Raw genomic sequence first — 26,402 nt, 5'->3', positions numbered from 1 at the left:
TGAGTGAAAAAATGGGTTACAAAATCGTGGGATAAAAATGTAGGAAAGAAAGTGTGTCTGCAGGGTGATCTGTGGTTTAGCAGCAACTATTACATTCATGTATCAATCAATCAATCAATCAATCAGCCAGCCACAATACCAAAATATGTTATTATCATCATGCTGTTTTAGACTACGACCCTAGCTGTGTGTGCTCTAAGCAGAGAGGGTAGAGAGGCTGCCTGGGAGCCAGAAGGTTGGCAGGTTGACACTCTTGCTCTCCCGCAGTATATGTGTCAAAGTGTCCCTGAGGAAGACTTAAACCCTAGTCTCTCGAGACAGACTGTTGACTTGAAGAGGGCGCTGTTTTTCCTTTATTCTTTGCCGCTGGGTTCTCAGATTGCTTAAAATAAAAAAGACATCTGAGCAGCCATCTGCTGGGTTGAAGCAGTAGACTGAGTAGAAGAACTAATTTATTTTCCTTAACACAGGATGAGTTCAAACAGGACAAAAATACAGCAGAAAAGTTTGGTTCGAATCTGTACTGGTTTTTAGGGCGGAAAAGGAATCTACATAAGATACTTACAAATGTATATGTTCTTATTCTGCTGCAGGCTGCTGGTGGACATGATCCCTCGAATGCGACAGACCAGGAACTACGAGCGCTTCGAGTGAAGGATCGCAGAGAGGAAGAGGAGAGAGAGAGACGGAGAGAGGCGTAGAGGCGAGGTGAAATGGCTTTGGGGCTGGCAGACTGACTGGGAGAGTTTTATCCTACAGTGATCCTGTAGATCCAAGGAACCGAAGAACCACAGAAGTATCTGACTCAGTGATGGTGTAAAAGACTCACGGTGGCCCCTTTTCTGCAGCGGTTTACAGTTCACTGTGTGTATTATATTTGATCTGTCTTTTTTAACAGGACGGGCAGTCTGACTGTGTATGCTGTCTGTACTGAGTATAGCAGGGGAGGTTTTAAGACCTGATGGATCTGAGCGCAAACGGTTTTTGCTACAAGAGAAGGGAACATCCCTCTGCATATAACTATGCAGACGAGGGATTTGTAAATTATTGTTTAAACGCTGGCTGCCACGTTGACTGCAACACATTTTTTTGGTCGTTTCGTGTGCATTGTTTCGTCTTTCTTTATAAGAAAGTAGAACAGGCCCGATGTTGATGTGTGTGTGTGTTTGTGTTTTTCTTGACTCAGTCGTGCAAGAGAAATATATATATATATATGTAGAGAGAGATAGAGCTTGAGAGACTTGTTGAGTGCGCAGCGTGGCCACAGAAGGAGATGGATGGATCCACAGAGAAGGGTACAAGTGCCCAGGACATGAACAGTGACACCCGGGGTGAAGGATGTAAGACCCCCGAGTCCATGTACGATACCTCCGTTGCACCTCATTCTCTGTAACACTAAACAGTACAGTTTATTTTTCTTTCCCCCCTGTGATTCCTCAAGGCCGTCCTCTCAGCCTGTTGCTACCGGTGTTAACAGTGTCACACTTTTTTTTTATCAATAAAAGTAGCAAAACTTAGCAAACAGAAAGATTATACACTGGAATTGTGTGATTTGAATAAGGTGACTAAAACGCAGCATGACATCTAGGTGTGTGTGTATATAGTATATACAGTAGCCTACAATATATACTGTATATATGGCAATAGATGACACTTAATGAGAGCACAAATAACACATACAAACAAGCACAAACATAGGTACTGTTTACTGTATGCACACATTCAAGCATGTACTATATAAATACCATATATACAGCGTGAGTTTACGTGTGCACAAAATGACAAACTCAGTGGCATGTGTTGTATTTGCAGAACTTCTTAATTGCTACACACGGAGACACCTATTTCTTTTTTTTTTAAATGTGTTGTTTTGCGTGTTTATTTATTTTATTTTTGAACTTTCTTGAACATATTCTCACCCCTCTGCCCATTGTTTAATTGTCTGCAGTGTAATGACATGACCAAAATAGGGCCGGCGGGTTTAGCGTGGTTACGAGGCGAAGCTGTAGTCATGCTGCAGCATGCACATGCATATTCAGCCCATGCTTCTAGCTCTAATCCTCTCACCACCTGGTTCCCCACGCCAACAGAAACGTTCTCCAATGTCCATTTGACTGTGAATGACTTGTCTTTTCTCTCCAGCATGGATGGCAGTTAGGTGAGGATATATGATAGAGTTGCATAATCTGATAGAAGGGTACAGTACAAGTACTGCATGTAACCATGCGGACTCAGGACCAGTCATAATATTATTATACACAATTAATTAGCTGTCACTAGTGTGGGATGACATCCAGTTTCACACATTTGCAACCATATCGTTGTACAGTTGGGTCTCAGTCATTATAAGATGGTACATTTCTTCTGTAGCAGCTGTGTCTCGGAAGAGGTTTTTTTTTTGGACAGTTCGGAAAACTTCCTACCAGTGACACCATTGGTAGGCTATAGAGGTTTGGTCATTTCAAAAAAGATTAAAGACTTATTTTATTGAATTCATGCCAGAACAATGACTCCTTTTTCAGGGTGCGAACTTTCCAGCAATGGAAAGACATCATCTTCTTGTTTCTATCTGTTTGGAATCCCCATCGATAGTGACCTAGGTAGGCAGGTTTCTGGAGCATGAGACACATGGACAATATATATTCAGTCAGAATTAATTAATTCCTTCCATTCTGAATAGAAGAATTCCTTGTTCCTCATTTGTTTACATGACCTAAGCATTCATTCAGAACGCTACTAGCCTACTACTACTAAGGGCGGACAGGTGTAAAATAATGTATTCCAAACTCTCAGGAGCGCTCGGCATAAAATTAATATGGTAAATATATCCCGATGCAAACAACGGTATATACCACCCCTCCAAACCCAGGGTCAGACTAGAATGGAATATTCTATTCCAATTGAGGTGTTTACATGAGCATTTTTATTCTGAATGAGCAGTCATTCTGAATACAAGTGGAATGTATCTGTCCGTGTAGAAATGGGACCAATTATATGAAGAATATGGTTGAAAATGCCCAAAGTGCTCCTCTAAATGTAGACCTAAATCAATAGTGTCTCAGGGCCAAAATTATTCAGTGTGCATTCCAGTCCAACTTCTGCGGATTTCACAGATTAACCACAAGAAACCTTGTTTCGTCCCCATTCTGGCGCAAACATTTGGCAAAAATGGCAGATGAGCTCACAGTGCTCAACGTGGTGAGTTGGCTATTTCCGGCCACCTTCTACAGCAAAGAGATATGTGGTAGAAGGAAAAAAGGATGGGGCCTAGTGTAGAGGTGTGGGACCGCCGTCAACAGAGTACACTAGGGTTTAAAAGGATGGGGCCTAGTGTAGAGGTGTGGGACCACCGTCAACAGAGTATACTAGGGTTTAAAAGGATGGGGCGTAGTGTAGAGGTGTGGGACCGCCGTCAACAGAGTACACTAGGGTTTAAAAGGATGGGGCCTAGTGTAGAGGTGTGGGACCACCGTCAACAGAGTATACTAGGGTTTAAAAGGATGGGGCCTAGTGTAGAGGTGTGGGACCACCGTCAACAGATTATACTAGGGTTTAAAAGGATGGGGCCTAGTGTAGAGGTGTGGGACCACCGTCAACATAGTATACTAGGGTTTAAGTGGTTAAATAACCTTCAGCCATAGAGGGAGAAAAACAATCAGTGAAATCAGATCACATTTGTGTCCCAATTCCATAACATATACTAATACTACATAATATATACTTTTAGCACTTAGTTTGCAAGACAATAACATACTATAATGTTGTACTAACAGATGATGACACAGGGTACGGCACAGGCGGATATACATAGCCAAGCTTGTGACTTACAAACTACTGCCAATTTCAAGAAAAGTGGTCCTGAAACACAGGGTTCCCTCATAATATTTCCAATGGATATTACCATTAGGTTTTCAGTGCAGTCCATATAATAGAATTCTGAGATTGTGGAATAGTAGTCTGGCATGAGTTTCACTGGGTTTTGCTCTGTTACGTAGTATCTAATATACAACCAATATCTCAGCTGAAGCCTTACAATGTAAAAAGGTGTTGATTCATGAAGATTATCTTTTTTATCAAAACATGTGAACATCACAAGCCTTTGTTTGCTATCCAAAACCTAGTAATTATTTGTGGACCAAAAAGTCAACATGATGTGCTTCAAAGAAGATATGGATGAAGATATCATGTCTTTGGTCTGTGAATGCCTTTGGTTTTGGTATTTTTAGTTCTAGCCTTGTTCTGTTTTTAGTCTTTTAAAATATTTCACAGATAATTGTGATTGAGTAACTTTGAAAAAATAATAAAAAGCCTAAAATGTCTCTAATCAAACACAATATATGTGACCTCAAGTTAAACCAACTTTGCACTGTATTGCTCAGAAACAACATAGCAAACGTACTGTCGTGAAAATGCATGGTCTTTAACTTTGCTTCACATCAGAAGCATGGCTCCCTAATTGATACACAGCACAGTTTGTATGGATCACATGCATTCATAATGAACTACCACAGCTGTCCTATCTATTCCAGTATGTCTGCCTGAGCCGAAGGAGTCTAATATCTCCCTTGGCCAAGGGAGTGATAGACGTGGATTGGAATCCAGGTGGTTTACACTTACATTCTCAGTATGTTATCTGGTTAACTTCAAAAGCCTTAATCAATGCCTTTGATCAATGGTAACTGCAGAACTAAGTTAATAGCATTCACCATGTTGTCAATCTATCCTTCTGACTTATCAGGGACTTGTTAGGCCTGGGACTGACTTTGTGTGGGTTCTGTCAGGCACAAAAGATAAGATGTTTTCTTTTTCCAATCATGAGAGCTGTGTGTGATACATACAGAAACATGCATACTCACATGCATGTGTGATGGTGGAATCACACACACTCACAGCCAGGTGCACCAGCTCACAACTCACTGTACAGAAAAGGACTTTGATTAGAAGATTCAATGTAATCCTTTGTTCCCCAACAGGTTTTGTGAGCAATTGGCTCGATGTGCATGGCCTTATGGAATATACAGTAGACACAAAAAGTGAATAACCTAAGCGGCCTCTTGGCCCCGAAGAGAAGATTGTAGCTTTTCTGTGATCTTTGTGTAAATACTAAAACTGTACTGCTGTGATGTAAAGCAAAATGTATCGTAGACATTTGGAACAAAGAGTCAGAGAGCCTTATGTCACAGAAAAAGGTTTATTTAAAAATAAAGTTATATGCCTCTTGCTTGTCAAGGACTGTGAAAACAAAAACAAAACAAATAAAAAAATGAAAAGGTTGTCATTTTGTTAACCTTTCGTAGCTTTACTGCAAATCACTGCTCTGGCTTTTCAAGACACTGAACGCTTCAAACAGAAGTTGAGATTGAAAATCGAAGAAAATTATACACGTTTGCATGAGCGCAAGTAGCAGTTATTATTACTTGTACAACAGAGACATTCGATTTTGACACAGAGAGATATGTTAAGGAGTCCTCAAGCTTTTCCACAAGCTTTGAATAAGTCTAGTCTAGTCTCGCATCGGGCAAATAAGACCTGCCGCAACAACAACAAAAACAAACGGGTTAATAAGGGCACTCCGGGCTTCTCCGAAAGCGAGCCATAAAGGGGGATGAACCCATAGCACAATTGAGTTATTGAATTGTGTAGGGGACTGTAGAAACATGCAATGCTAACCTTATTGTGATTCAAGCAACACAGTGGCAGCTAAAACATAAAATAACGTGCAAGCATTAATGTCTGAAGGAAGCCAAACTAAAAGTTTTACTCTTATGTACCTGTACACCTCTAACAATAAAACACAACCTTGAACGTTAATATTGTCGACAATGTTTGCACATCTGCTTGCACACCTAAAACTAACGCACACATTCTTAACTATTAGATGAGTTGTGTTGCTTACATCACATTTTACCAAGTGTTTTACTTTTCTATATTTAACCATTAAAACGTGGCACAAAATTGGCCCCGGGTTTCATCCCTAAAGTTTTGGTGAGGCCACAGCCATTTTTTCTTCAACCTGTGGACTTTTAGTAACGTATCACAGTTACAGTATACTGCATTAGATCTGCTGTTCAAAATCAACAGGAAAGCCGTTTTCAACATCAAACTATTCCTGCCATCAGGTCAGTTGAAATACATCACAGCTAGCTACTGACCATGTCATTATTTTGAAACAGGCACGTGCACACAGACATCAAAGGTGGCTTCAGCCCTCTCCAGACCATGGATGCAGAATTTACTATGGTGAAAGAAATGCAAATGCCCTCCTCTTTTCCGACTCTCACAGTGGAAAGCTTGACCCATAGCCTAAAAAAGATGATTTCTTCCAAAAGTTGAATACAGCATATAAGCTTTTTGTGGGCCCAAATTCAATCAAAGTACTGATAAGTAGCTTAAAGTTACAGATACATTATAAATAATGCACAAAAGCAGTTAGAACCCAAACCCGGGAAATTGAGCATTGACTTGCAGGCGTTCAACACCATCAAGTGTTAAACCAAATAAGAAAAAGGTGAAAAGAAGGCTAAAGGGAGAATGCATTGCAGGGTCAGGATCAATGAATTTAACACATTTTCTTCTAAATTCAGTGGGATCTGTTCAATTTTAAATAACTAGTAACAAGTAAAAAAATGGACAGCGTTTTCCCACACCATAAAATGTTTGGATATACTCAATCTAAATAAAAAACAACAGTCAAGATTGTACCACAATTACGCATGTGATCCTCAAACCAAATGACAGGCCCCAAATATGTTTCTACTCGCCAGTTTGACAACTTTCTGGCGGTAAGGTGTCAGATATCAAGAAGCTGATTTAACCTTCCCCATGACAAGGCACATCATGAAACGCTAAAACTAAGACGCTTGGTGGCAGATTACTGTCCCCATTTACAAACATAAAAAGCAGAAACATGGCATAAAAGAACAGGCGGTGGTGGTGTAATGATCGGCAAACGGAACAGTGCACTTTAAATACCATATGAACACTTGTGCAAACAAACAAACAAACAGAGCACTGCGATTGAAAACGAAAAGCATAATAAGACGGCGTGGCTCCTGCTGCTGGCATTCAACACGAAACCAGGGTTTGGATTTTGTCCCTTAATTAATTACTGCGAGCCTAGTAGTGGCACTGACGAGTGAGAGACTAGCACGGGCAATCGCTTCAACCCAGCTGATGGCAATGAACCATTATTGAAATGTTTTCTTTTTTTCTCCTTTTCTTTTTTCATATAAAATGTTTTGTGTCTTGTTTAGCCCGTGGCGGCACACAGTCGTACGTTTCAATAGTTCCAGTTATAATAGCATTGTATTGAGGACGAAACGCCATATGCTTTACTACGAGAGACAGGGTGCTATCCATCCAGGTGCATGAAGGTCAGGAGATATGCAGTCAATCTCTACTCCTTCCTGCCAAACCAACGGATGGTAATAGTAGTCAGTGAAATCAACATGAACGCAAACTTGCATACTGTTGGCCTTCCCTTACACATAGTATAAGCATTATAGGGTTTAACCTCAAACAAATTGCAACAGTAACTCTTTCAACTTTTTTCATAAATATGTTAGTAACAACATATCACAAGTTCTTAAAAAAATCCCAGTGGTGGAACATATTGAAAAATGGTAAAATAGGTGATGGTACCATTAACAACCAATATAAGGCATTCTCAAAATGTAATTCTGATTTAAGTAGCATGTGACGGGTCAAACTAGGGGGGTTTCATGATTCTGAATCCATTGCAAGCATTTGTTTAGCACACAAAACAATCCTTTTGAAAACATATTTATGAAAGAAAAAAGTTGAAAGCGTTTGTTGTGTCTGTACTAACATGAATCTGGTTCATTGACACCAATACACACCATTCCCTCTCAAGCTAAAAACTTTAACATACACACGTGCTAAAAAGAAAAATCTTCTTTTAAATTAATCTATATAAATAAAATTCCCGTCTACAGAAGAGACATCCCAATCCTATAAATAAAAATAAAATAAAAACATGGGAAAAAAAGGTTTTGTTTTCGGCAAAACACAAGAGATAAAAAATAAATAAAAGTTTAAAACAAATGTATAACCTAAATGAACAATATACAGTGTTACTATTATCATGTTAAACCTCTGTAAATAGATTAACGTAGTGCATCTTTTTTTTCTCCATTCACCACAAGAACTACATTTTTTTTTCAGTTTTTATCCTAAACCGGTGTTGTTTTTCTTCTCGTAAAGCTGCAGGCAAATTAAGATCCCTAAAAGTTCATCGAAAAACGACGTAAACCGAGAAGGTGCGAGTGGGAGTGCGCACTGTACGTGTGTGTGTGTTTTGCGCTGCTGTGCGTTCTGTTTTTCATTCGTTGCATTGTGTTGTCGGTGTGCCGACAGCAACTTAACGCTACGCAGAAAGTAGAATCCACCAATTGCCAATTGTTTCGTTATTTTTTCCTTTCCTTCTACTAGTAAGTAATTAATTAAGTATGTAAGTAAGTAACTTGCTGACTTATTTACTCCCCAAAACTACCGTGTTGTGCGTAGCCTACACAGACAGACACATCTCTTGAAGTAGCTGCGAATTAACCATAAAAATGAGCCTGTCACAGACATGCGCAGAGCAAGTTCAGTCAGGAAACTCAGTGCAGTTGCCGGCGGGCGTTCATTGGGCCGCCTCAGCATCACGTTCTCATTCACACGCTTCACTCATCCAATCACACACTCCATTCCAGCTTCATACCGGCTACTTTAACTGGAAGTTTGCACTGCTCATCCTGTTTGCTTGCTGCTGCACACACTGATACTGCTGCGCTGCCGTCTGCTTAAACGTTTGCTGCTCACCCTCCTCCACCCCAGCTACCAGCTGTCATTTTGGATCTGCCGTTTAGGTACGGGGGGATTCAGAGTCCCTGGTGTTGGTGACTGATGCGTTTGATCGGAGTACCTAAAAAGCAGATCCAAATTCATTGCCAAACCATAATAAATATATTGCTCATTTTATATTCAATAAATATATATTCCATTCACGAGTTGTCCTGACTGAAATAACAAAAAGGTCATTTGTTAAGGCCGTAAGCCTGCGTAGCTTTGGGGTCGGGCCGTTATGTGGCCTGCTTCACACATGCTGGTACTGATGAAGCGTCTACCATCTCTAGCATCTACGGCAGTGGTTCCCAAGCAGTGGGTCGGGACCCATTTATGGGTCACAGACACATTTTTATGGTTCCCTGTATTTTTGAGTGGCCCTAGCCCCTCCTATATACAGGTTTAATGTTTGTTTTTAGTTCAATGTTTTAAAAACGCCATGAAGTGAAAATTTACGTCATTATTGTCCCTCATTACGTCATAATATTGTCTCTCCCTTCAGTAATTTCATGAAGAAATCAAAGAAAAAAACCAATTGTGAGCTTGTAAATCAAACATCAAATTTATTTTTTGGGTCTCGGGTACTTTGGGAACCACCGATCTATGACATAACAGCCTATGATCACGACGCAGAACGCAGCAACTGTAGGTACAGCCCCACTCCCACCCACTCACTTCCCTTCCCCTGGAGTTAGAACAAACTATTTAACATCAGAAATATTATTGTGTGATCCATTTCCCTATACTGGCCATTTTATAAGACCCCTCCCTCCCACCCCCCCACTAAGTTGCTATGGACGTACGTGTGTGGATAGTATACTTTACAGCTCAAATATATCCATATATACACATTATATATATATATATATATGTATATAAATAGCAGGAGAACATGGGGGAAATCAAGGAAAACAGTTGAAGTCTTAAGGTGTGTTATTGACAGTTGACACGTTTGACGGTGCTAAAACTTCCCTAAAAATCTAGATATCTACATTACATTTCCCACTGTCGCTCTCTCGCGCGCTCTCGCGCCTACGGATGAGACGACAGACAGTTACAGTGTAAAACTTGTTCCTTCTTTAGCCGCCACGCGTTTGCCTGAGACAGGCCCCTGTGTGTGTGTGTGTGTGTGTGTGTGTGTGTGTGTGTGTGTTGGGGATATCGGGGCGCTCAGGACAGTCCAGTGCAAACCTACCTAAGTTTAAAGAGTTCCAACATTGACTACAGGGGGTGTGAAGGGAAGGAGAGGATAGGGGGGGGGATGGCTAAACTCTAAAATCTACACGCCCCTTGGTCCCATATTGTGACAACGAGCTTGGAGGCATGCAGACAGACAGACAGACGGACGGACGGACGGACGGACGGACGGACGATGTCTCCGGTGGCTTCATCATCCACGAGGGGTCCACCACCTGCCCAGAGAGGGGGCAACACAGAACTTAGCCGTTCCATTTTCCCAACCTTATAAACGACTCCCTTTCTCACGTCTTGCGATTCAAGTAATTCCGAGTTGCACCACTAGTCCCTGTGTGTGTGCATTGCTGCCGGGTCCCGGTTCAGTTGCGCAGTCACCTTTGCAGTGTCAGCGGAGAGGGGGAACCCCCCCACAAAGAAACCAACAAGAGTACATCCTTAAGTGACATAAATGCAAGTGGGCGTGTGTCTGACTCTGAGCATCATGGGGTTCGCTTCAGCTGGATGCAGATGAACAATGTTAGAGGTGGAGGAGGCGCTGGCTAGACTGACCTTCTGGTGCAGTGGTAGGGGATGGGTGGGGTACCTGTCATGTCATATACATGAATTCAATGCGCGTCTATATGCACCCCAAGTACCTCCCGGGCTGGCGGGGTGTGCAGTGCGCGCACGTGTGCTTTCAACTCTCAACCGACCCCCGGCAACAACAGACTTTCCGAGTCCAGCCGAGCGCCGCTTACATCTCGTCCCGCCGCTCGGCGGGACCTCTAGCTCCGCCGCCTCTGCCTCTGCCACCCTTGACCCCCCTACGCCCGCCCTTAGCACGCATCGGCCGGCCAGCCAGCCTCCCGTGGTGCTATAGGCAGCCCTTGCCCTGGCAGAGGGCCACCTGTCCCTTCATGTAATTCCGGCAGGGACAGATCCGCTTCAGCGACGCGTGCGAGCCGGCGCAGCTGAACAGGAGCAGGTCCGACTGGAAGATGCAGTGGCGCCGCGTCTCGCTGTAGGCCGGCACCACCGTGTCGGCACTCGACTCCACCGTCTGGCAGTCTACACCGAACCTGGAGGGAGAGACGGTGAGGGAGGAAGCAAGAGAAACAAGATGGGGTCTGATAATGGCCTGAATCCGACGGCATGTTGATGGAATCATATTGATTTGATTGGCTGAGCACGGCATTTGATGATGTTTGATGATGAGAGCGCCCCACACTTCACACGGGTCTGATGATTTTTTAATGTACTCCCTTGGCCTACTAGGCTGCATGCATAGAGGGAGGCTGGAGAGAGGGCACATTCTGTGGCGAGGTATGCAGGACCTCAGCCATACATTTCACCACAAGAGACTCAGACACACATGCATAATGTCAGAAAGATTGTGTTCAGCATCAGTAATCAGCCCCGTCTCCCCTTTAGGATCATGAACAAGCAGCGCCACCTTGCGGTAATACCTTTGTACTGCTGTGGCCGTTTATGTAAAACATACAATACATTACGTTATATTGTGGTGCCCTCTACTGGCTAGAGGCTGAAATTATATTGTCTAAACTTACCAGTATCTGTTAATACAAAATGAGAATCATTTTGTTGCTTTTACTTACGGCAAGAGTGCTGAATTCTCTCTGCACATGTAAACAGAGCTGCTACTTTTACACACACTTTATGAGTTTTAGACACACAAACATTAAAATAATTCTTTACTGTGCTGAAATAGGTAAACAAAAAAGTTTGCTTTGTTCTTTGATGGGGTTGGAGGAGGCCTTTGTTTAGCGTGCAGAACACCACAGAAGCAGTAGCCTACTGTAGCCATACTGCTGTGTTGCTTACCGACCGTGTATGAGAACCTGAGCTCATGGAAACACTAAACAGTTAAGCCTGTTGTTATGCAAAGTAGTAGGGCTACACAGTGGGCGCCCACCGCCAGCAAACCTAGACCACTGCAGGGTACTTGGTGTGTCTTGGAAAGTCTGGTGACGCTTCTTTTGAATGTGACTAGGGGCACGCGTTCTGCAGTGCATGCATGCACGTGCACCATTCCGTTCTGTAACTGCGCGTGCGCACGTCATAATTGTTTTGTACCACGGCGTGGTACTGTGTTCTACGACCATGACACCACTGGCAGAGGGGCGTCGCTCTCTGCTGTTTCCTACCAGGGAGGGGAGAGGCCACGTGCCACAACACGTCGCTTCGCACCGCGTTGTGAGCTTGTAGATCAGCTATTTTCACAACTACTTAATCATTTGTTTTCTAATTTCTTAGATTTTTCATTGATTTTTTTCATGAAATTACTGGAAAATTTTGTTTTTAATGCATGAATTCTTTTTTATTTTGGGGGGAATGTTTTTTGATTTTTAATAACTAAAAACTAAATGTACACCCTACAGCAGTGGTTCCCAAACCTTTTTGGCCAGGCCTGTTACTTCCTGGCCTAGCTGACACATGGAAATGTGGGGGGGGGGGGGGGGTGGCGTATATCCACATATATGCACATAATGAACCTGAATATGGCATATATATGCAGCATAGGCTGCATACTTTACTTGCCATATATTGGCATAATATGTTCCCATATTTACAATAAAACCATAGCACCACCATTAGCCTTTTCATGTTGCGAGGAGAGGGAAACAACAATGGTGTATACGTATAACATAATACATGTTTATTTTTCTAACAAAACAAATATGGGCCATATTCTGACTTGGGGGCCGAGTCGGCACACGCGAGGTCGAGGTCTTGCCCTGAAAATACATTTTCAGGGCAAGACCCCATTTGAAAAGGACCCCCAGTTTGACATGCAGAGGCTACTGACCCCCCCATTTAATGCCATTTATATCTTATATATTTTTCTGGGGGAAAATCTTCCAGGGGCCACAAGGGGGTGCTCCGCGGGACGCAGATGGCCCATGGGTTGCTAATTGGGGAACCCTGCCCTAGAAGGTGCTCGCGCACCACAAGGGGTGCACGGACCACTGCCCTACAGTAAGTATATACTGTGTTGTGTGCGTGTTGTGAAGATCTTGTTCCCTCTACCTGGCCAGGTCCTTGTTGAGGTGCTGTGTGTGTGTTGTGTGTGTTGTGTTCTCTCTACCTGGCCAGGTCCTTGTCCTTGTTGAGGTGCTGAAAGTAGGAGGGCTCACAGATGAGCTGAGCCTCCTGGCACACCTGCTTACAGGAGTGGCCCGGCTCCGCCAGCTTCACCTGCACGGCGCTGAGTGGAGGCCACATCACCTGGCCGTGACAGAAGTCCTGGGTGGGGGGGGGACACCAAAAGGGACACGATGTTTATAACCCATTTAGACCTGAGGCCTGAAGAAAGCGTGGCGACGTTCTCAATAGGACACAATATGATATGGTCACTGTCCCGGGTGGAAGCCTCATAATGTCCAGAACTGTTAGTCAGGATTCAAAGTCTAAAGTAGCAAAGGTGCTGCGTTCAAAAATGTCTGTTTGAAAATGACAGTTTTCTGAAAAAGCTATGTTTCTATGTCAGTCGTTCTTTATTTTTAAATACCTAAGCATAACGTAATGCTAACACCAAAAGGGGTTCCCGCCTAAATGGGTTAAAAAAAAAACCCTTATGTGTGAGTCCAGATTTACTATGATGAAGTAGGGCAGTCATTTTTTGTCATGATCAGTTTCTGCCCGGCAGCACTGATAATGGGATAATTTGACATTGCATGAGATTAGATTACACAACAAAACACGATATTATATAGTATAACATGACATGAGAGTGTCTATGGCATGAGATTACACAACATGACATAAGACAACAACACAAGAGAAGATGCACACACACACACACACACACAAAAGGCAGAGTTGGTACAGTACCTGGTTCTCAATAAAGGCATTTACTCTCTGCAGCATCCCCTCACAGGTGAACTCGTAGGGCAGGTAGGGTTCAATCTGACACACACACACACACGCACACACACACACACACACACACACACACACACACACACACACACACACACACACACACACACACACACACACACACACACACACACACACACACACACACACTTTAGTGAAAACACTCAACATGATGTTCCACATTCGGTCAGAAAAGATACATTTGTCATAACCAGAGCTGAGAGTCATGTGTAATGTACTAATAATGATATAACTTTCATGAGGGACAAAGACATTAATATAATGCCTTGAAAACGTGGGTAATATTACAAATTCATAATTAACACGTTTTTAGTTAATCAATTACAAATTCCTTTATTAAACTCTGTTATGTGTTTTCTCATGAATTCATGCACACTAATCACAAGGCTGTTCTTCTGCCACCCACTATTTAAACTTGTATTAGATTATTCTAATGATATAACCCTGCACGAGAATTGATAGGCAAAATTTGCATTTTAAAACCGATAACATTACTGTGGCAATCTTAATGTCACCCACTGTATAACCTCTTCCGTTTAGTATTACATGCCTAGTCCTTTTGTGATAAATGTTATGGTGTTTTGTAAAAATCTCTTTTTAGAGATTTGGTGCAGAGGGAAAAAGGACTGGACCAAGTATAGAGCCCTGAGGGAGTTAAAATGATCTGGCAACATGCTAGTAGACATTCTGTGCATAATATTGTGTGTTCTGGTTCTCTGGGTTACTGGCTAGCGGAGATGACAGATTGCCTGAGCGGGTGAAAAGAGAAGCCCTCCCACTTCTCATTGTTTCTCTCTCTCTCTCTCTCCCGTCAGTGATGTCCAAACCAGGCCTCTTCAAAAAGACATTCTCATTAGCGGAGGGACTTCAAACGCGCTGGACGAACAACAAAGTCCATTGTTGATTGAGCCGATTCGACTGGCGCTTTCCAGAACATCGTTGCATGAGGAGGAGGAGGGAAGTGCGCGAGAGTGAGTGCACAAGTGTGTGTTTATGAGTGTGCCACATCTACGCAAGTGAATGTGGGTACGTCTGCGCGCACGTACATACGTGCACGCGCATTTGTGTGTGTGTGTGTCAGCATGAAAGCCAAGCCGGAGCCTGGTAGCTTGCAGTCAGCCAAAGCTCAGCGAGCATATGAGTCTCAGCCCTGCCTCGGTGCAATGAACAAACCCATTGTTCCGACCGGCTCCGCGAAGCACAACAGAACACGAGGTCCAGCAACCCTGCTCTTTAATATGTATGGGCCCTGGAGAGGAGAGGAGGAAAGGGCCCTCTTTCTCTCCCTTTAACCACACACACACACACACACACACACACACACACACACACACACACACACACACACACACACACACACACACACACACACACACACACACACACACACACACACACACACACACACACACACACACACACACACACACACACACACACACACACACACACACACACACACACACACACACACACACACACACACAGGTATCACCTCCTATGAAGCCCATGTCTGTACTGCATTATGAACATATAATCTGCATAATAACACTATAGTGTATAGCAATGACTTTCCTGGAGGCAGACATTTCCTGTAAGCAGAAATGTTTTGTATGTTGCTCTTGCATAGATTTATTTTTTATTTTTCCACTTGACCTAACGTAACCAATAACCACTTAAAGCAACTTATAATCACACAAGTAACCACTTATGTCAATTGATAACCATGCTAGAGACCGTTTATAAATGCATTACAGACATCCTTGTTCTTTTGGTATTCATCAAATCACTTCCCACTTTCTCCTATAAGTCTGAAATGTGCACGCGTAAGGCCTGTCTAAATGAAAATCTAGCAACAAATAATCCCTCTTCTAATCCTCCAAAAATACTTAATGGATGCATTTCAAATGCACTCACTCAGACAGTGCTACTGCTCTGAATGAAACCTGTAACAAAATGAAACGTTAAAAAAAAGAGCCTGCAGCTCAGAACAGGATGTGAGCACAATGAAATCTGGTGGGAAACCATACAAGCGTGGATGTGATTACAAGCGCCTCCAAATTCTTTGGCAAAAGCGGCATGCAGCTGTTAGTTTGGTCTAATTTTACATCGGGAGATTTGCACACATATTAACAAAATGACACATGAATGAGACTCCTGTGTTTGGTACCCACACCGTATGCCCATTGAACCACGCCAGACTCCAGACAATCTTTCTCACAAACTGTTAATGACATTACGTATCTGCCAGTGACTGTAAGCTGAGGGGTCCCGGTGGACAATGAGCCTTCGCACTTTTGGGAGACGGTTTTCATTTCCACGCAAATTAAAAATCGGAAAACGCAGCCGGCGGATCAACCACAGAGGAGAGGATTCCTTGCTCCCCCCGGCAATTTGTTAAAAGCTGATTTGATCTCATCTCGCTTCATCAAAATAACACAAACACACCTCATTTGAAAGCCAAAGCGTGTCATTTGGCAGCCAGCCAACAGTGCTTAGACCACTATCCGCAGGGTGTCAAAACACTGATTTAACGCTTACTTGAGTGCGGGGTGTTGCGCACCGACAACAGCTCATGTCCAAGCTCCCAACATGGCGCACTGCGATGCGTCGTGAGCTTGTAGATATGCGGTTTTCAGTGCGCAGCCAAGTATAAATCAGGCTTAAGGGCAACAAGGCTCTGCACGCTTCAGTGCAGATCAAATCACACGCAACCTGCTCTAATAATGACAGTCATGTGACGCGAAAGAGCTCCATAACGCATGGACAGATATCCATCATACATGGTGGGAATGATTACTATGCTCTTCTGACGAGATCAGTCACCTTTGGGTCTAAAAGTTCTGAAGTAAAGGCTATTACATGCCTGAGGAAACGGATAGACCAGATGTTGGTATGGATAGGGCTTGCACACACAACATCATATGTATATTCATATGTTGTGTGGAATTTTTTTTCAAGGCATTTCCACAGTTTTAGTAGAACTGTGCAGAGCGACAAGAAAACGAGTGTAAAACCACATTTTGAAAACATGACTAATTACAAGATTTGTGAGATGCTGCGATGGGAGGAGGGTATCAAATGGAACACAACCACCCTAAAGACTAATCATTGTGAGTATTCCAGCACTATCTGCATCGAGTGATCTTGGTACATAGAACTTGACTTTCAATTGTACATACATTGTTTTAATTGTATTGTTCCACCTTTTGCTTTTGCAATGAATTGTAAACAACTGAATTGTAAAAAGTGGGGATGCTCGATTTGAAACCCGGATGTTTGCTTGCGTGGACAGCAAGTTAACCGGTCGAGCGATTCCCATTTTCTCAAGTTTCATCCTGTGTGTCTAATCGTTACCTTTTGGCTGAGGATGGAGCGGATGGCTTTATCCACCTCGGCAGGGTCTTCTATGTCCACCGTCCACACGTGAGGCTGGCCGATGTACACCTCTGCATATGGATGCTGAGAGGTCAACTGGAGGAGAGGAGAGGAGAGGAGAGGAGAGGAGAGGAGAGGAGAGGAGAGGGAGAGGAGGGGTGGTCAATTGGTAGCCTCAATTGAGGCCAGATTTGATGATAAAATGACAAATCAGATCTGTACCTCGGATTAGATGATCATCACCACAGACAGCGCTCGTAGTTTCAGAGGGAAAATCCTATTTAAAATGGGACTCTATGGGATGTTTCCTGGTGCTGCCTAGTAACCGGGCCAGTGTTAAAAGTAGATTTTCAGCAAAACCGTTACATATTGATAAAGTACATACATTGACGGAGAATTCCGACAAAGGCAGACAATGGTTGGATTTCAATTGACGGAATACTCCGTCGAAGGCAGCTAAATTATTGTTGAAAAGAAGGCATTTTGGCTCAAACAGGACTGAACGGAATGGTCGCGGCAGGTCTCACTTACCTCTCTTAGGGTGGGCTTGCCCTTAAAGAAGTCAGTGTTCTTGCTGCTCTTGGGCGGGTTGAACTTGGGGTTGAGGAAGGCGCAGCCATTGGCTATGGCCTCCAGAGGAGCAGGACCCTCGTAGGGGAACGACAGGCCCACAAAGAGCTGTGTGGGAGAGAGGGAAAACAAAAACAATGTTATTATTCCACTTCAAGGATTCGGTCAAGCAATTAGTTTAGTTAGTGAGCCTTAGGGACACGAACACATGGAAGAAGTGGATTCTGAACTTGTGACCCGCTTGTGTCTTTATTCGGCAGGCCTATATAGGACGACATCCCACACACATCCCACACTTTATATTCATTTAAAGGCTTCATGGCACTCATTTTCATTTACCGGTATCTTTCTCTTTTAGGTTTTATGACCTCAATAACATGCAATCAATCTGAACTTTGAACATTCAGTGGAATTTCTGTGGTCTGGTCTGGTCTCAGTGTGTTTTGAAGCCTTCTGAGCTGCAATGAAAACAGGCAAAATCCCTCAACAGTGACATCTGCTGGCAAATTGTTATGTCTTATATGGGATTTGTGGACTGTTACATCACAGTGCTTAAAAGTAAATGTCGTTACTTTGACATCCTGACATAATGATCTGCACCGGTAGAGCAACCAATATGAAACATATAGAATGGACAATAAGGGAATGACTGACGTGTGTGATGACCATAAAAAGCCTCATCTAGCAAAACTAATCCATGAAATCATCACATACTGTGCATGCTTGAAACGATAGATACAAGAAGTTGAAAACTTGCTGCATAAATTCACGCACGCACACACGCACGCAGCATTTTATTGGATCACGCCACACTGCATCACACATGGAGCGTGCTGCAAAAAAGGCCCGTAGAGAAAAGTCAAAGACACAGAAAGCACCATTAGGATCAGCACTCATTTGGTGGACGGCAGGAGCCCGGCTACAATGGCTAGTCTGTGAGTGGTCGTAGCCGTTTCTGTGCATGTGTGCGTGCGTGCGCCCATGTGCGCACCGATAGGAGAAGAACAGAAGGCCTCTTCAGGTCCTCTTTCCACTGCTGGGCTGATGACTCTCTCTCTCTCTCTTTCTCTCTCTCTCTCTTTCCCCCCCCCCTCCCCCCCCCCCCCCCCCACACACACACACACACACACACACACACGCACCAAGTACACAGCACTTGCATAAAAAAAAAACACACACACTCCACTGTGTCTAGAGTTATGATGGATTAAGAATGATCCAATAAAGAAATACTCTTTTCCAATTACAGGTTGAAATCTTCAACAACAACAAACACGACTGCAGCTGAATGCAGATGGCCTTTATTAAGAACGACTAAACGCAATCTGGTCTTTGCCAACAGGTGGCAGCAAAGTATGCTGTTTTGTTTCTATGCATAGCTCTGTGTGAGAGTGTGCCCATGCTGCATATCTGCTGCAGAGGCTTTGAAAAATAGTGGACCACTCCACTGAGAGACTGAGAGAAACAGATAGATAAATGGACTAATAATAATAATAATAATAATAATGAACCACAGTGAGTCAGATTGGACTTGGGAGTTGGGACGCCTCTTTGAATGAGCAGAGACATGTCGTCTCTGCTCATTCAAAGAGGCGTCCCAACTATGAAACAGTTAATAACTGAAATATTGAATCGGCATGTCAATTTACATAATAGACGTGGGGTTTTCAACTGGTGGTCCGTGGAACATTGGTGGTTCGTGAAGGTATTGCATGTGGTCCCTGACCTTGCATTCAGTAATGCAGGAAAGTGAAGACTAGTTGAGAAACATCACACTAATTTACCTGGTTACCTATGATGTCAATGTTGCTGGGAAACCAGAGGTGAAGAAATTCTACAGAATCTCAAGGAGGGATTAAGGGAAAGTGTACCGATTGACTGGTTGAGTCATCACTATTAGGAAATGTTCCCATATAAGGGGTTGTGTCAAATTAAATTAAGCCCTTAATTCATTATTTAATGTCAAGCCTTTCCCCCCCACACCACACATCCATATCCCTATAGCTGTATAACACAACAGTGGTCCCCAGGTTGATTCTTAGTCAGGTTGGTGGTCCCTGTGGTTCATAATGAGTTGACTGTATGTAAAGAAGGAAAACGATATGCCACTTTTTAAATACGGTAATCAACTGAAGAAAACAGTGGAATGTCCGCACACGATATAAGTCTGCTCCCCGTCTGTAGGAGCCGTAATGTGTTTGCATTCTAATGTGCTATTATGATTGACGTAAGGTATGTCACTTTAATGGGCACTGCACAGGTAGTGGGCGTGTCACCGGGGCTGGGGCGCTGTCACTCTAGTTTCATGGCGTTTACCTGTCACTTGGGTGAGGGAAGTTGGATAGAGAGAGGAGGTGAGCGTGGGAGAAGACATTTCTGTTGACCGTATCAAACGCACCTTTTATCACCTTAACATCCACGTTCAGTTATAGCTAAAAGCCTGGGAACTGTTGTGACTTACGTGTGGTGACTGAATAAACGGTAAAACTGACAGCTGGAATGGACCTGAATTCATTGCGTGCACGTCATACAAGCGTCTCTTTACTCTCATGTTTAGCTCCTCGCTGCGGCCTTTAAACCGCCACAACACTGTCCTTTTTATTTCAACCTAAATACAACAACAACGTTTGGCCCCTCCAATAGGTTGAAATAAAACCTAAATATATAAAGTTTATTGCACAAGCGCGGGCACACACACACACACACACACACACACACACACACACACACACACGCACAAAGTTGAGCTGGCTTCAACTGCTGCAGCTACAACGCTACAAAATAAATGAGCAAGTGTTTAGTTAAACCAACAACCTTCTCTCTCCACACAATTTCTGCTCGTAATGGGAGGAATACCAGCAAGTTGTGCGTTTTCTTTTCTTTAACCCCAGGCTTTATACATTTCCTTTATATTGTTCTCGCTCATCAGACACATTAAACTTCAACAGCGACAGACATGTTGCTTTGTATCCTTTGTACTGTAGCTGTCAGTGTGAACGCAGCTTTAGACTCGCACAAAAACAAGTCTTAAAAGTACAGTTTCTTGTTTTAAAGGAAGTTGTCATACTGTATGTGCCCGGTGCAAACAGTCTTTACGTCACCGTACAGGGAGTGGTTTTTGTTATTCGTTGTTTAACTAACTGTATATGCCCCCGGAGACCAATTAGCCCAGACAAACTGTTTGTAAGGTACAGCGTGCGTATGATTTGAGCACGGTGCGAGGAGAGGAAACTCTGCCGCTGCTGTAGTGCCGCTGTGGTTTGTGTCTCATTAGTTCTCATGAGCAACAACGTGGCCTAAAAATGGGAGACGGCTTTGTGAGGTGTTAATTGGCCCGTCTCCCCCAATATTCCACCCAGGAGCACCGTGAGAAATGAGGATTCATGGAATCGTTATCCGATCCATTTGATTTTGAGTATCTGCCGATACCGATTTTTCCCCAATCCGATATTTATATTTCTTTTATAGAATACTCATGCCATATCACTATTATTACAATATCCAGAATCACAGGCAATTTCCAGTCTAATAATATGATATGGATATAACATTGATACTAGGGATCACGTTTTTTTTTGCTCCTGATCCGATTCCGATCATTTGAAAATGACATGATCGGCCCCGATCGGATCGCAAACTGTGGCGATTCGAGTCAACTCGCTTTGCTCAATCAGGGAACAAGGCAGGAAGGTTTTGTCACACTGACACAGGCTGACATTTTTTTTTAAATATATTTTCTATCCCACGATTTTGTAACCCATTTTTCACCCCTGTGTCAATCATCTAATGTGATCCTGGGCTCTACACACCCACAGCCAACCTGGGGAGAGCAACGGACTTGAACTCATGCTTCCTTCATGCCTGAGTGTCCAAGTTGCTCCTTTGCACCTGACAGGGGGGAGTTTCCCTGGTTGGACGTAGCGCGTGGAAGGAACACGTTATTCCAACCAGTTCCTTTCCCCTCCATCAGGCGCCATCAGGCTGGCCAGGGGGAGGCTGACATTTTAAAGATGGGACTGCACCAGTCCGGCCAACCAAGTCAGAGAGCCAGTTAGTAAAAGCGGCACTTCTACTGTGTATTGCTTTTATGTATTCTGCAATTTCTGCTTTTAGTAACCATCAGCCTTGCCGACCGTAAAATAAATCTGGGTGAAATAAAGCTAGAAATTGTGGAGACCTTCCCTCTTACTTAGGACTTCTGTTCAGTCTCAGTGCAGTGGCTTTGGTCCTTGGATCTTGATATCACAAGAGGCCCTTCTCCTGGGCTATTGTTCAACCAAAATCACGAGTTCTGCACCTCAGAGGTAAATTCCTGGTAGTATTATTATTACCCATATTATATTCCTTGAAATGAATATAAAATTAACACCAATTTAAAACGTGATGAAACATGTGCAGGGTCTACAGTATGTATACTGTATTCAGGACCAGACAGCTGAGAAATCCCTGCAATACTACAAAGCACACAGTCAAAGCCTGTGGGCTTGCTTTGTGGCTGTGTGTGTGTGTTTGCCTTTGTGAATGACAGTGTGGAGGGAGGGGGCAGCGATGGAGAAGACCCCAACAGGTCCTCTGGCGGAGGAAGAGGGTCAGACTGGGGACACATGCCGAGTCAGCGCTGCAGCGGTGACTTTGTCGACTGAAACTATGACGAAAAAAATTCTGTCTGTGTCTGTCTGACACACACGTGCGTGCGGGGAAATCAAATGCCAGTGACCTCATAGGGCCAGAGGGCTGAGCAGAGCCCCTCTATAGGTTCTGGGGCTGACAAATATTAGCTCCAATGGTGAGTAAATCAACAGAGGCTTGCCATGTTAGCTGTCAATCACTCAACTCAATGACAGCCAATGGAAGCCGATTTGGGCTGTAAAACAAATCAGCCCATTATGAGTATGACAGTGTTTTTCCCGTGACTATTTGATGCTGTTGCTGCTTTAGATTCTACCAGCATATAAAATAATCTCTTCTAAAACATTTTAACAATCATTTCTCATCTTTACTCCATAAGATAGGGAGGCCAGAGCCCCACTAGCCCATTGATACCAGCCATCCATGGTTCCTGTCCTAAATGGGTTATAAATTAAGCCATTATCTAATGTAATCCTGGTCGCTACACTTCCTCTGCCAACCTGGAGGGGCCATGAACATGCTTCCTTCTATGCATGAGGAGTCCAGGCTGCTTATCCCCCCCCCCCCCCCCCCCCCGACAGGGGAGAGTTTCCCCGGCCGGACATCGTGGAAGGAACAAGTTATTCCGACCAGTATCTTTCCCCTTCATCAGGCGCCCCGGCTGGCCAGGGGGAGGTACTCTACACATGTCTTTGCCAAACATAGACAATCGGGATGTCAAACTCAAATACACAGTGGGCCAAAATAAAGAAATTGGTACAAGTCAAGGGCCGGACTGTGTTTCAACACGCGTGAGGACGTCCCAGGCAAACTCACCAAGCACTGCTTTCATAGTAAAATGAGAACGTAAATCAAATCAGTTGCATTCATTTCTTATCATAGTCTTCTTATGTAATATTATTTCATTATAGCCACACTGTCTCCACACAGAAGAGACACAGAGGTTTGCCCTCTGCCTACCACCTGACTTGAAAACCCCCGCCTTCAGAGTCCACCTTTCATTTAGCCATTTTTTGGGAGAGGGGTAGCTGAAAGTTGACCACAAGCGATATACTTTCACTGCTGATCAATAGTGAAGAGTAGACGCATGCTTGCGCTTGTGGCCCCTCGATATGTGCCAATGCACTCGCAGTGCATTGTGGGACTTGTAGTATTATGGTGGTCTGTACAATATACCAGAGGGCCAGTTCTAATACTACGGTAATTCAATAGCATCCCGCGGGCCAAAGATAATTCATTCACGGGCCTGATTTGGCCCCCGGGCCTTGAGTTTGACATATATGAAGCTCACAACTAACCGCTTGAACAAGACTAGGGCATGCTTGGGTTCAAGTGGTTAGTTAAAAGGTAACTGGTGGTCTCACCTTGGTCTCTCGTAGGAGGAACTGGAGGTCTCGTCCACTCAGAATCCCGTGGTTCTTCACGTAGCTGGGCAGATGGACAGTGCTCGTACCGTGCACGGTGCCGTGCACGTCCATGTAGCCGTGGATAGAGTCCAGGTATTTCTTCTTATCCTGCAATGGCAAGGAATGTAGAAAATGCACGTAAGACTTTATCGATACTGTACTTTGGTCCGGTCGTTGGATATCTCGTTCCTATAATGATACTGTGGAGCAGTCCAACTTCAGAAATCGAACCCGACCTTGGGATTTGGATTTTGGGAGACATTATTTAAATGAATTATTTTGCCTGAAAACTCTCCCCGTCAGAGACATTGGTTGAACGAATTGACTTCCCATTGTACAAAAATAGCCCATCTACAATGCGTCAGGATGGGATCTGTTATGCAGCGAATTTGCCCATCTACAAAGATGGGCAAATTCTCTGCATAACAAACAGAACAGGCCTTATGTGGATATGTAGCCTATGTATTTAAAACTTTGATACAGGATTCAAATTGGAAAGGGTTATTCTCTTCTGTGTATAGTGAATGACACCTGACCTCATTTTAGCAGCAGTGGAGCAGCGTCATCATCACTCTACAGCAGCATGTGTATCTGTGATCTCTCATTCCAACTACCTGCCTGGCCATCTGGTGTCGGTGGAAGCCAGAGATACAAATATCTGCGTATGAAAGCCTGCACTGGCACTGGTGTGCTATCAGAGCCCTACCTAATCCACTATATCGGATTCTATAATCAGAGCCTACTAATCCTAACGCTAGTGCCTTGATCTAATGGAAGGCTAATGGAAGGATAAGCAGCAGCCCCCGATGCTGCTCGCTAAACGCAGTGGCACACTTTCTCATTTCAAGTCATAGTGGGCAGTGGGCAGTGGGCCGAGGCCCAGTCAAAGGTCCCAATAAGTGAGAGACAACACAGATCATTATTATTTGAGTTCAACTTCAAACAAAACACGCACACCGCCAATTTCTTCGGCAAACTAATAACGGCTGGCCTTTCCGTCTATTTATTCATCTGGTAAAAAAAAGGTATGACTAATTGAAATTCTCTACTAATCTCGGCGGCCAGACGTCCACATCCAAATGGACCACAGCACAGAATACCTCACTATGTCTCCTCAACGGACATCTGGCGAGAGAGCACACAAGACAAGTTCCAAGTGAAAATGGCAAACAGGCAGAGGAAAATCTGCCTAAATTACACAATCTTTACACAAGATCTACAATCTTACTCAACTAACTTTTAGTCTGTGAATCTCAACCTTTCAAGGACCCCCAGTTTGATATGCATTTGGCCACAGAACCCTATTTGATATGATTTATCATCTTCTATTTAATTGTTTTTATCTCTAGGACTCCAATCAACACTGTAAAACGCTGTGTTCATTTAATACTTAAAAGGCCTAGCCACACCAAAGGGTCACGGTGGGACAAAACTATTTTAAAGGTAGACCACACCAATGCATTGGTGTGTTTTACCTTAAAACGGTTTTGTCAACAAACAAAAACAAAACAAGAAAAAAAATACGGTTTTGTCCCAACCTGACCCTTTGGTGAGGTTTGGGATTAGACTCTAATATTTAAATTAACACAGGCTTTTAGAGGGTACAATCGGAACCAAATGTAAGCCTAAGGGTCCATTTGGTTCCATTTGTACACTCTCAGAGTCACAGACCTGTAAGCGTCCATTTGGTTCCTAACTATTAATTATTATATTTCGCATATACCATGTGAAATACATACAAATGTATGTATTTAAAAGATAATAGGAGAGTAGGTAGAATGGGAATTGTACGAGACATGAAGGAAGGAAGTCCTCAGAACTCACAAGAAGCATGCAGTAAAGTACACTAACAACTGGCACCAGATGTCAAAGTAAAAAACTCAGTGTCAATCTAGCTGGGAGAGAGTAGAAATGGACCAACATGGCATAGCCAAGGGTCCATTTTAGTCAATTCGTAAGCTCAGAGTTAAATCGACACTCTGGGTTTTACCGTGTACGTTCAAAATGCATTTTCCCCCATTAGCCCCACCCCTGAGTCCTTCATAATTTATATAAACGTATTATACAACACTGATTTTTTTGTGTAATGGATAGCTGATAAGCCCAGTACTCCAGCACACCTGAACTCATTATAACGTAACATTAGCCAAAGCAGCATTATTGCCCTTCAGGAGAAATATAACATGAGAGCCAGAATAACTCCATGTATGATAGCAATCCCTTGATCACACACACACAGCAGCCAGCCCTGCAAGGCTTTCATATAAAGAAACACGGGTCCACAGGGTCAAAACACCACAGAGGATTTTAGCGTGTACTGTACTGTAGCTGCTAAATAAAACACAGAAATGAAAGCCAACAGCAAAAGGGAGGGTGTACTATTAGCACCAGGGTATGGCATTTGTCTTGTTCTCGTTCACAGCTCGTGTGTGGTGATGAAACCAGGCTCATTTGAAGGACGGCACTCTAAGGTAC

General features: G+C 43.5%; 2 protein-coding genes across 3 annotated transcripts in view; one reads left to right on the top strand and one right to left on the bottom strand.

The window, feature by feature from the left end:
• LOC308311582 (transmembrane protein 163a-like) overlaps positions 1-2,112 on the top strand; it is a 38,106-nt gene extending 35,994 nt beyond the window's left edge. Inside the window, exon 8 of the mRNA XM_080758322.1 lies at positions 594-2,112. Coding sequence (XP_080614448.1) covers positions 594-654 — 61 coding nt within the window. The 3' untranslated portion in view covers positions 655-2,112. The remainder of the gene's footprint in view (positions 1-593) is intronic.
• A 3,060-nt stretch (positions 2,113-5,172) lies between these two features.
• mgat5 (alpha-1,6-mannosylglycoprotein 6-beta-N-acetylglucosaminyltransferase) overlaps positions 5,173-26,402 on the bottom strand; it is a 132,930-nt gene continuing 111,700 nt past the window's right edge. For both annotated transcript variants that reach the window (XM_080758872.1, XM_080758871.1), the window contains exons 12-17: positions 23,886-24,035; positions 17,854-18,000; positions 17,302-17,418; positions 13,876-13,950; positions 13,130-13,287; positions 5,173-11,102 (exon numbers count right to left, since the gene is read on the bottom strand). In XM_080758872.1, the coding sequence (XP_080614998.1) occupies positions 10,898-11,102; positions 13,130-13,287; positions 13,876-13,950; positions 17,302-17,418; positions 17,854-18,000; positions 23,886-24,035 (852 nt within the window). In that variant the 3' untranslated portion in view covers positions 5,173-10,897. The remainder of the gene's footprint in view (positions 11,103-13,129; positions 13,288-13,875; positions 13,951-17,301; positions 17,419-17,853; positions 18,001-23,885; positions 24,036-26,402) is intronic.

The sequence above is a fragment of the Protomyctophum bolini genome, assembly GCF_963924005.1.
Source record: "Protomyctophum bolini genome assembly, chromosome: 24".
Lineage (NCBI taxonomy): Eukaryota > Metazoa > Chordata > Actinopteri > Myctophiformes > Myctophidae > Protomyctophum > Protomyctophum bolini.
The sequence above is the reverse complement of the archived record's forward strand: the minus strand, read 5'-3'. Positions and strand labels throughout refer to the sequence as shown.